General features: G+C 42.3%; 1 protein-coding gene across 2 annotated transcripts in view; it reads left to right on the forward strand.

The window, feature by feature from the left end:
- The window catches only part of tln2a (talin 2a), a 66,777-nt gene that overhangs the window by 17,618 nt on the left and 36,879 nt on the right, over nucleotides 1–12,280 (forward strand). For both annotated transcript variants that reach the window (XM_037489335.2, XM_062561819.1), the window contains exons 2-5: nucleotides 148–196; nucleotides 10,792–10,965; nucleotides 11,210–11,307; nucleotides 12,135–12,264. In XM_037489335.2, the coding sequence (XP_037345232.2) occupies nucleotides 10,830–10,965; nucleotides 11,210–11,307; nucleotides 12,135–12,264 (364 nt within the window). In that variant the 5' untranslated portion in view covers nucleotides 148–196; nucleotides 10,792–10,829. The remainder of the gene's footprint in view (nucleotides 1–147; nucleotides 197–10,791; nucleotides 10,966–11,209; nucleotides 11,308–12,134; nucleotides 12,265–12,280) is intronic.

The raw sequence follows: 12,280 nt of genomic DNA on the forward strand, positions 1-12,280 counted from the left end.
TTCATACGACATTGGTTTGATGGCACCTCGTCTCGCCGTGTCCTTCTGTGAGACACTGAAGTCATCGTTTCTGTGTAAACTAGATGTGTTTTTTATTTTTTATTTTGTACACTTGTCTCATACAAGTCCACCATTTTGTCTTTTCAGCTGTGACGATCAGCAGACATCCAAGGCTGCAACTTTCTTCAGCAATAAGGTAAGGGGTGTGTGTGTGTGTGTGTGTGTGTGTGTGTGTGTGTGTGTGTGTGTGTGTGTGTGTGTGTGTGGCACCACTTGCATATGAGAGAAGTAGCTCAAAAGGTGAAACTTGGCTATTTACTAAACTAAATTACAGCGCGCGTTTGATTAATTGTAATGGCAACAATGCACTTTAAATATTACGTGTTGACTGACAGTTGGAGCTCATTAATTCTTCCAATCTGCCTCCTTTTATAGAACAAAGTGATGCTATGTTGCTGTGGCTCATCTCATTAAGAGCTTCTTATACACACATCCTGGTACTTGCGTTACATTAATTAGGTGCCGTAACACACTGCTGTACTCGAGTTGTCGGGTTTTAAAAGCAGGTGCATTGGATTTCAAAGGAATTTGTAAAACTCCATAACACGGTATATACTACAATGTACATTTTCAACTTGGCTCAGTGAGCTGCTTCCAGAGGGCAATTAGAGTAACAGCATCTGGTGGGCAGCCTCTCCCTGTAACCATGCTCTCCAACAAGGTTAACAGTGTCTGTGCATTTTAGTAATCCAAAGAATAATGAGCTCAAATGTTGATTTGTCTCATGCCGTGCCTCAACGAAAATGCCAGATCACAACTTAATGAGATGTGTGTTGAGTCCAAAGCTAAAATACAATACAGGCGACGGGTTAGTTTGTTTTTTGGAAGTAGTAGAATTGTGATCCTTTGGTTTATTTGTTGTAGTGTGAAAAAGGCTCCTTTATTTTACCCATTGATTTGGATGGGATCCTACTTTGCTGCAACCGGTCTGGAAGACAAACTCGCCCAAAACCAACCAGTGTCCTACAGCATGTGTTTTGATATTATTTTATCATTCTTGGTTGTAAAAGCATGCTTTAGCAAAAATGTTTGGTCGATAAATTTCTTTTTTCTTTCACTCGTACTATATATGCCTCACTTTATTTTTTTATATTTTTCCCTTCTAAATGACTAAGAGCTCTGCTGTGTATTGGGCAGCTGCAAACCTTATTTTGTTACTAATACAACAATGTATATCTCTTCTATAATTGTTGCAGGCATCACAATTGGTTTATTTCCTCAGCCAAGCTGAATAGAACATTTAATTGGAACTGGCACATGTTTGTTTATCTAGTTATGGCAAGTATAATTACAATGTCAGTAGGTTTATTACATTTTAAACAACCCAGCATGGTACTGGTGTAATTGGGTATTTTATTTCTAGGTTGTCCTGTACCGTCGGGCTGCTTTCTTGCCAACTTAAAAGGCTCTGTACAATTAATTAATTTAAGTGGAGCTAAATTTTAAGGCCATGTTCTCTTCTAAGGAGAAAAATGTCGCCGCTGAAGATAGCTGTTTAGATGTTTCTCACAGTGTAGTCCCCTGGAGCCCGGCCAGTGGACTACACTGGCTCCACAAGGATTGACTCTGCAGTAATTCTCTGCAGACTGGGACTGCGCCCAGATTCTAACTCGAAGGAGGCTGCAAGAGGAGGAGAACTGTCGGTAGTACAGATTGCACATTTTAGTCATCGAATATCATGTGGTCTTAACCGGCAATATTCAAAATGCTTCATACAAGCGGCGCCGTCAGTATGTTGAGCGGAAGGGTGCTGAGTGGCAACTTGAAGCACTCTATTCATAAGAAATGACCTGCTAAAAGCGTGACAGTATGACCAGATGTTGTCGCGACAACACTCCATTTGTCAGCGTTGGTACCTGCAGTTAATAAAGGTCTGTTTATCAGAACCCGTGACAACTGGGTCTGTTGGTCAGCTCTCTGTGCTGACTGTTTAGTGTCCGAGAGGCAAACAAGCTGTGCTGTCCAGATGCTCTGGATGTGGACGATCAGTGATTGCTCAAAAAGTGAGCCTTGTGGCTGCGATGTGACGGATTCAGTTCAAGCCGCCGCTTAGTTCATTTCACGAGGAACTGGTCTCGGTGCCTCTTGCCGAGCTTGGAGCATGACTCGCTCCCGACCACCACTTACACTCTGACTCCTCCGCACCATCACTGCATTCCTTCCTCTGACAGACATTTTGCTGGTAATCATGTCTCCTAGTGAGGGGGGGGGGGGCTGGGGGCTGAGGCCATTGCCCCCGCAGCAGTTGGCTGGGGATGTCTCAGGCAAATCTTTTTTTCTTTTTTCGGACAGGATGGCCGTCCCATTTGCAGAAACCTATTTGTGTCATTTCAATATTGGCTCCCCTTTTGGGATTTTTCAATAAATGACTAGAGACTAGGTGTATTATTTGCTATCGCTGCAATCCAAAGTAAACCACTGATTTAGTTAGTGTGGGGAATTTAGCTGAGGGTCAATTATTATAAGTCAGCAAGACAAAACAGTTTAATAGTATTGAACGTATTGGGTATAATATCCGACTTTTTAATGACTCTCCCTTGGAGAAGTGTGAGGAAGATGAGGTGGACATTTGTCAAGCTTTGCTTCCCACACCGACAGACGGAGATTGCTTGCATCATTGTAGGATGGGCCACTATGTACCAGATATTGATCGAACCACAGTCATTTCCTTATTCCTTTATGACCTACATTCATACGGCCATGTTTCATATTTCTGCAACATTACAATGTATTAACGGCGACTCCAACTAATGACCATCTGAATCCTGCCCCTGTCTTTTTTTTTTACCACAGAATGTGGTTGTTATGATTAAGGGAAGTCGAAATCTTGGTCTGACAACCAGAATTAATCCTGGCCTTTTAACTACCCCACTAAAGTCCCGTAATAACCGTTAAATACACACCAAAGCAAATAGTTTATGTGGCTCTTTAGTACATGACACATTTTATGGATTTCCCATCTCCTAATGGCTTGCCCGTGAAACTTCAAGGTTTCCTGAGGGACTAAAATGCCACAAGTCACATGTGCGAAGTTAACCTCACCAACGGCAACAATACAAGATGCAAAAACACAAAAACGCATGCTAGTGATGCTGAAGGATCTGTCTGGCTAGTATGTGAAGCAGTAGGTATCTTTTAAAAGTAAAAAAAACACGGCATTTTAGCATTAAGCTAAATTCTGAGCTGTTTTAATAGCAATGCAAGGGAGAATAGTCTTTTAGTCATCAAACTAACTCTGTAATGTATTTTTTTTGCGATGTCCTGTAAACACAAGAAAGGGTGTTGTGTGGAACGATTAACTTTTGAACAGATTTTTGGATCGCTCTTGCAAAGTTTGTGTTACTTGATAGATGCCTGTTTGTTATTTGCGCTCAATATGTAGCTCCTCACCGTGTCATTGCATATATATATATATATATATATATATATATATATATATATATATATATATATATATATATATATATATATATATATACTCATCATGTGCAACAAGTGAGTTTGAAACAAATAAATGATGCGGATAGTCTGAATACAGCCTCAGCTACTTTCTGTTACCACACAAGAACAATGGACACTGCTGGATTTAAGCTTTACATTAACAGCAAGCAAAAGCTTTCCTCCACAAATGTATCAATTAAAACTAAACTCTGGTTTTCTGTTTGAAGCTTTGTAACCGATCAGTTATAAGTCAGGACACAACCAGCCTCTGTATCCATGGCAACCGATTTCTGAGCACAACCTCAAGTGGCGGGAGAGTAGTCGGAGCACTGCTAAAGGCTGCATCTACACTCTAAATGGAAAACAATAGCTGTAGCCTTTTTTTTTTTTTTTAAAGGAGGACTGAAACGTGGGAGTGGGTTGTAATACAAGATTACCCCTTGAGTGGTGGCTCATAAATGCGTAGTGTCCTAACGGTTTGGAAGTACCAATCCGTAGTTGATATACTGTTTGTGCCAAAAGATGGGGGCGGCTGTGGTTTGGCTTCAGATCCCAGGTCGATTCCCTCTGGTGAAACGGACACTGAATTGATCGCCGTTCCATCCCTTGAATGGTTTCACTTTGCTTGGAAAACAACGGAGCTGTTTTGCAGCAACATTTCTTTTTTTCTGGTAATAACAATAATCCTCCCATTGTAATAGACTACAGTTTGGGGTCTTGCGAGTAAGGCTATGGTCCTTTTAGCAGTTTCAACCACTTTAATGTAGATAAACAGCGACTGCAAACAGGAAAATTGATGGTAAAACACAAACCATAAACAATGTATTTGGTTAGTTCATTATTATGATCATTATATGCGCCACTTTCATTTCTAAGCAGACTTGTTAATGCTTCTTTACTCAAAATAATGGCAACCGTAGTTTAGGTTTTGGAAGCATAGCAACCAAAGTTACGGATCAAAACTATACTTTTTTTTTTTTAAAGGTTCGATGAGGTCTCACCAACAAGCTCTGTTTGATTTGTGGGAGCGCTGAGGCTACTGTGTGCCTCTCCGCTCCTCTGCATGAAACGTGACACCTGCTGCCGACAGAGAGGCTTCACCTGCCCGCATGAAAGATTTGCCTCTCTCTCTCTCTCGCTCGCTCTGGCTCTCGCACTCACACTCTCTCTCTCTCTCACACACACACACACACACACACACACACATATTTAAAATCACAAGGCAGCCATGTAGTGTCTGTCACTCAGGAGGTATGCTGTGAGTCACCTGGCAACACCACCACTGACCAGGTGGCTGATTACGCTAACAGGCTGATTCCTCACATGTGGCTCATGGTGAAGTCATTGACTACGAGTGTGGAGTTTTTAGCCGCACATATTTTATTCCTTCTGGCATCAAAGTAAAAGGTTGTTTTTACTGTATTCAGGATTTTAATTATTTTATTGTGCTACCTGACTTGGTGCTCGAGCCAATTTAGGAAATGGATAGAAATTTGACTGGAGGACACATTTCTGCCACCACGCCCCTTCCTCCCGCTCGCTCCCAACAAGCCGTTAATAAAACCATGTCACTGGCTGAGTGAGGCTGAGCCCGTATAATTTCTCCTTAACGATCAGCACGTTTCTCCTTTCGATGGTAACAGTAAATTAGTAAATCAACGTATCTTAAAAATGTGAGTAGTATTAGTTTTTTGATATTTGACATATTCGGTCAGCCTAAAGGCTTGGGCGATTTTATTTATTTATTTATTTATTTTTATTTTTTACCCAGCGTGCTCCTCCCCTTCTGGCCCCGCCGCTCCGCTGGCTTTCTGCTGAGGAATCTCAGTCACAAGTGAGCCATCACAGTTCAGAATAAGACTGAATGCTTTAGATCATTTCCACTTGGGGAGAATCTCTGATGTGTTGTTCACACTGTGTGCACAGCGTGTGGATGGAAATCAAGACAGTGGTGATAAAAATGTGGTGTAGTTTATGATGATCGTTGATGTTCATGACGAACATGTTGCTGCTCTACATTAATTCATCGTGAAATAAGTCAAGAAGCTTGAAGCGTATACGACATGGACTAGAGATGGTTCACCACATGAAGGGCCAATGGAGTATAAAGTATAGTGACTTATTACAAATTGTGTAAGTAAACGTTTGCACAGGAACACGTGTGCAACTAATTCATTCTCATCCGGTGACGGTGTTTTGAACATGCATCTTTCAACGTGTTTTCTTTTTTTTGGTCTTATTTCATCAAATAAGTAATTAACACCATTTTACTTGTTTCTCGTGTCAACACGGATCGTCTGAAGCGTTTTGCCAGACAGAACATGGCTGAGAATATCTGGTATCGAGGGTTGTCGTTTCCGGCGTCAAAGTCTGCCGTTGCAGTGATGACATTTCTGCTTTTGCTCACTTGTGTGAAACATGCAAATTGGCCAGGAATCATTTAGATTTAGCTTGTGTTACAGTGTGCAGCGCTCTGTGCGGGTGACGGCTCCGTGAGATGGCGGTTTCTCTGCAGTCGGATGGCGTTCCTTCATCCATTGACCCCGTCTGCCTCCCCCGAGGACACGCTTGATGTGCTGCTGCTGTCGTAGGCTCCGGTTGGATTGTGCGGTGTCGTATTGTGGCACCGCTTTTGGTCAGGAACGATGTGCTTTTAAGCATAAATCGGAAAATGCGGTTTGATACAAAAAGTTGCTATATTTTAGCGCGTATGGTAACATCTACAGCTAAATGTCTCTATTTTGATACTGTATTTTTTTTCTTCTTAAAGGGGAATACAGGAGGGCTGATTTCCAGAGCAGATTCTTCACGTAGGCTGCAGCATGAAAAGCTAATCATTGTTCAACCAAAGTAAAGCAGATGGACTAATTACGTCGCTTGTTACTGTTGAGTTTGGACCCGGTGTTGGAACTAGGCCACTGATATGCTCTGGCAGAATATTTGATAGATTCTAAGGTCCAGGGCTCCTCCTGGATTGGCCTGTCTCACTAGTGGGCTGTTCTATTATTGGATTAGAGGCCGCGTTACTGTAATAGGGTCTGAGCATTCCCAGCAGGCGCGGCTCTGCGTCATTGATCCCTTGAACAATAGCTACATGTTCCACGGCTCTGTCTCATTTTCTGCTCTTTTTTTTTTTTTTTATCTCATGAGTCGTCGTCTGTTTGGCAAATGAACTCTCAACGAGGCAAAATGTAACCGATCCATCGATCGTTGCTGTTCTGTGTGTGCGGCCTCCTTCCTCCTCTGGTGTGATGTCTGCATTTACTGCATCTGTCTCACATTGCTTGAAATCCGTCAATACTTGACAAACTGGTGCAATGTCTCAATCCATTGCAATGAATCTGCCTGTCAAACCTTTTTTTTTTTTCTTCAAAATTACACATGCACGGTTCATAGGTTTTACGTTTTTTTTTCTGCCCCAAGCCCATCTGTGGTTTCAATTCCCCACCACAATGTGTTTGGCAGGTAGATGTACAACTACAATGTGAGCCTCTTTTTTTGTTGTGGGATCAATATGATACAAGGCAGCATGAAAGCAGCTGACTCTTCATCATCGCTATTTGGGCCGTCCAGTGGGAGGTAACGATTTGTGCATTTGTGCCCGCCAGTCGAGGTGCAGAGTTGCGACCCCGCCCCCCCCCCCCTGCTGCCGCACACAGAATGCACAACGTGGGGATAGTCGCCCAGAAACCTTCACCTGCACGTTGATGATGTTTACCAGGGATTGGGCTTGTTGTTTTCAGGGATTCTGCTGAGTTCCACATAACACAAGGTTTATCAGAGGCTGATGGGGCGATAGGTTTTTGCAAAATCAAATACACCTTAAAATCCCTATAAATGATTTGACAAAAGGCCATTGAGTTAAGTGTAGACCACGGGAGAAATGTTGCTTCCTTCTGAGTGGTGCGTATCGTATTGTTATGTGAGCGAGCAGTAGATCAAAGGCGTGTAGGTGGAGCGGGTTTACTTTAAAGTCAGGAGAGAGAGAGTTTCTTTGTGCTTATGTATTATTGTGGGAGGGAAAAGCTTATAAATGATTATAGACTTGTGGGTTCTCCGTGCGCGCGTGTGTTAATTTTCCACGCATCAGTGGTTCAGTGTGTAAGATCGGCAGCTCCTATTCTTCTACTTCAAAGGGTTCACTTGTGTTGAAGTCTGAGATAAATGACCTTGATTTGTCATCTGACTGATGACTGGCATTGACGGTAACGGCAGCTTTATTTATAAACCGCATTTTATTACACCTTAACTGAAAGGGCTTCAGGTTAAAAGACAAAATGTAAGAATATATACAAGAATAACATTTGTCGCATAACCATCATCTTTAAGAGAGCAGATGGCGCGGAGCAGAGCTGACAGGTACGAGAGTAAAGTAGACGGACGAAGCCGCAGACGGACGGCGCCCTGGTGGATGATTCGTGCCGTCAGATACAGCAGGCGGGTAAATAAAGCATATAGACGACCAGATGGGCCCGCATCCAGATGGATTCACCAGCCTGGAGAGAGGGACGCGGAGGCGGCACCAACGGAGCACTTAGCCGGAGGTGAAGCCTCCACGCTGCCTGTTCTCGAGTAGGAACACCCAATGTGTGGTATTTGTGTTCCATCTTGATGTCCACTGCCAAACTGTCATGTGCTCCTGCAAATGTAATTCGATCAACTTTTTAACTAAATTGACCCGGATCGGCTCTCTAGTCCATAAAAAGCACCAGAACTTTTTATTTTTATCTCTCCAAGCTACAATCGACTTTGGTTCAGATTGATTCTAGATTTGATGTTTTCTATGATGTAACCATCCAGCTCACATTATTTTTTATGGAGGCGCTTATTGCGTTTAGTTTAAAAGATACTGTGTGTCCTGCGCTTTCAAGGTAGTTTATATATTTTATTTTGTTTTAAATGGAAAGAGTTATCTGTTCAGCTGGTCCATACATAATAACCAGTGAGTTTGTTGTTGCTGTTGTGCTGGAGCCAAATTCCCGCACAAGGAAGAGTTGGTTTGGGGGCTTTACGTTCCCATTTCATCTGGGAAAATCCTTTCTCCTCACAGGGAAGTGAATGTCTATGATGGGATGAATGGTGTTGATCTGGGTTTGATGAAGAGACTGCTGCACCTGCATTTGTTTGCACTCCTTATTGTTTGAGGCTTAATCTCAGTTGAAAAGTTTTTTATATTACTACAAGGTGTGAGTGGATAAAGGAACTACTAGTGGTGATTTTTGTCATTGTATTTTGCAACATGCAAAAGATTCTTTGACAAAATGACTTTCAATGTGAACAACAATAGAACTGGTAAATGTCTTTTTTAGTGCATAACCGTATGCAGACGTTAGAGCTCCATTTTAAGCTGCAACACCCAATGGCGACACTCCATAGCGCGCTTTTAATCCATTGATATCAAGGAAGACTTTAAGATGAATGTGATGTGATGTAAAACGCGTCAACAAAATAAATGAACTTCTATAGCTGCCGGTGTCACATTACAAATACATTTACAGTGAAATGGAGAGGCACCAAAGGACGCTATGAATTGTGAGAAAGTTAAGAGAATTTGACCGTATCATATTTTTCTTCTGCCTTTTTTGCAATTCAACGTGCACAAATATCTCCGTTCTTACTCCTGCTGAGTCGTTGGTTGGTTCCACTGATTAATATTTCATCATATTTGTTTATCGTGTTGTGTGTCCATTGCTTGTTCGTTCTCATTTTACAACCTCCTCCTGCCCGCTTGCTCATTCTCATGACTTGTCGAGACTCAGGCTGCAGCAATTACATTCTGAAAGACAAATAACTCATCATGTCTGTGGTTGGTCTATTTTCAGCGGCAAACAAATACAGGCCCAAAGGTACAGCCCAGACCACGCGGCTCCAGTCTGTGATCAAATCAAACACAAAGTGGATGGGAACAGAAATGTGACCCTAAACCAGATGGTGTCGCTTTAGTAAAAAAAGGCACGACTTCTTTTGTAATACGTCTGCAGATCACTAAATTATCTCTTGTCAATCACACACACACCGCCTCACTTAGTCAGCAACATGATTTTATTCATATATATATATATAAACTTAATTCCTGGAGAGTGGTCCTTGTGTTCCAGACAAACACCTTCACTTGTGCGTGTGAACACATCTCACATAGGAACCAGATTCTGAACGTATGAGTCAGGGTCAGGAGCAGATGAGGGGCCGCCTGTGTACTTGAGCCATGGCCTGGACCGACCTTTCATCTTTGACCCCTCGGCACAGAGAGGCCTTGTGTTCCCATGTTTTCCACACAGGAGGTGCTCTGTTAGGGACGTCCCGCTTTATTCTCCTTCTTCCTGAATGTATTCTCTGTATTTTCACTTTGTGTTTAATCTTGCAAAAAAATGGAGTCGGTGAACTTGTTGGAAAACTTGGTTAATTGTTTAATTTCTTCCCCTTCCAGCAGTTACAGAGAGATTATCTGAAGTTGGGTTTATGGCCAATTCGTGAATCTAAGTCCACGCCTTTTGCTCCATTTCTGGTCTCTTTCAAATCTTGAGGGGGGGGGGAAGGCCGCTCTTAAGCTGCTAAATGGGTATGACTATGAATATTGATGATAATGGATGGTTGATCTTTAATGTGTATCTGAAAATTTTGATCATAAAAAAGTGACCTTACTTTAAGAATATATAAAGCCGGCAATTGCTTTGCTGCCTTTGAGTGCACATCACCATCACCATCATCATCATCATCATCATCATCCTCTTCACCTGTACGGAGGATTGTTTGACAATGTTGTTGCTGTCGCTGCTCATTTGAAAAGGATTGTGGAGCGTTGCCTGTTCAGTTTTGGTTGTGGCTTGATTTGACACTTTCATTTTCTGTATTTTTTTTCAGTATATTTAGCGTCTTTTCTTTGTCTCCAGCAAGGAGCAGATGGGCAGTTTTTAAAAAGTGATGCATTTGTTCTCTACCGTTTTGTTTTATAAAGCATAACCAAGGCTTAACTGTGCACACATTTGCACTTCCTTTGCATTCATAAAATGATATTGTTCATGCAAGAGTAAGACTTCTTGTATGTGTGTTTGTCACTAAAAATGCGCAGATGTGTGTCTAATGGAGAAGACATTTCCTGTTTTATTGAGCATATCAGTAATGCGCTAATGTAGATTTGAGTATTTATTACTAATTATTATTGAGTATATTCAAATCAAAAGTCTGCGCCAACATCTGGCTCTTTCATCAGTCCATGAGTTTGATGATGGGGCTTAAGTTTTGGACCCGCTGGACCTGCAATAAACTTCCCTTCCCCTTATTTTTCCACAGGTGTAGCTGCGGTCCCCGCCCCCACACCGCCTGCCAACATGGTGGTGCTGTCGCTGAAAATCTGCATTCGCCAGTGCAATGTTGTGAAGACGATGCAGTTTGAGCCCTCCACGGCAGTCTATGACGCCTGTAGGATCATCAGAGAGAGGGTCCCCGAGGCGCAGACCGGACAGGGTGAGAAATCGCCCTACGTGAAATCTGATTATGTGCAGTGTCATCATTCATACAATTGTGTATGAATGATACTTTGCCGAGACGCCACGGGTCATAGCTTGTACTTTTTTACTCCTCCTGTAGTGTACCCCGGTGATCATAAGGGGGTGGGAGGGTCCACGATTACTGTTTCGCCTGACTGCATCATCATTCCCTGCCATCACAATAGTCTCTGAAATGCAAATGTTTCTCCTCGTCGTTGTAGCTTCAGACTATGGGCTGTTTCTGTCTGATGAAGATCCCAGAAAAGGCATCTGGCTGGAGTCTGGAAGGACGTTGGACTACTACATGCTGCGCAATGGGGTAAATGCATCCACCCGTTTAACCCTACACACGGGGGCATTACTGAGTATACATTTTTGGGGCTTGAAAGCTCCTGTGAGAAAGGCCTGATATTTACCATGGTCCCATAGGATCTAAAAAGGTTTTTAATAATAAAAATGTATATTTAGATTTAGTCATTGTTGAATCTAATTGTTCTAATGGCCAGCCACTATTTGATGATCTTTAGTTATTATTTAAACAGAGTATTGACCTTTTAGGTGGAGGCTTTGCGGTGGATTAAGTTAAAGAAATATTAAACCATTTAATCCACCCCCAACGGATGTAGAAAAATGTGACAGTGTACCGTAGCTTTTGAACTTGGTAGTATGAAAATAATGACTCATGAATGAGAGAATAAAATCACAGGTCAAAGTTGGATATAAAAATAAAATTAGGGGCATCAAAGGGTACTTTGCCCCAGCCAGCGGAAGGTCCTTTGCTGCTCTTGGCCTGTCTGTCGTGTGGCGCTTCCTCCCGGTACATCTGTGAGTTTGGTTTTGCAGCTTTAAAATGGTTTCTCTTCTTCAAATCTACCAAAAGCAACCCAGGTAGGAGGCATGACTGTGACCAATTGCTCTCAACCAAATCTCTCCTCATTGTTCGATTGCATGGGAGCAGCGAGCTGTGATAGGCAGGCGTTAAATAAGGTTTTCTGGCCTATATTCTCCGCGCAACTTGGATGCATTTGATTATTTTCTCAGCGGGTACTCTCACTTTCTCTCTCGCTTTCTTTTACATTCAATTCTGGAATTCTTCATTTTTTTTTTTTAATTTATTTTATTCTCTACCGTTGTGTCTTTGAGCAGGACATCCTTGAATACAAGAAGAAGCAGAGGCCCCAGAAAATCAAAATGTTGGACGGGGCCGTGAAAACCATCATGGTGGACGACTCCAAAACTGTGGGAGAGCTGCTTGTGACCATATGCAGTAGAATAGGTACCCAGTTTATTTT

This window comes from Pungitius pungitius, chromosome 4 (genome assembly GCF_949316345.1).
Source record: "Pungitius pungitius chromosome 4, fPunPun2.1, whole genome shotgun sequence".
In the NCBI taxonomy this organism is placed as follows: Eukaryota; Metazoa; Chordata; class Actinopteri; order Perciformes; family Gasterosteidae; genus Pungitius; species Pungitius pungitius.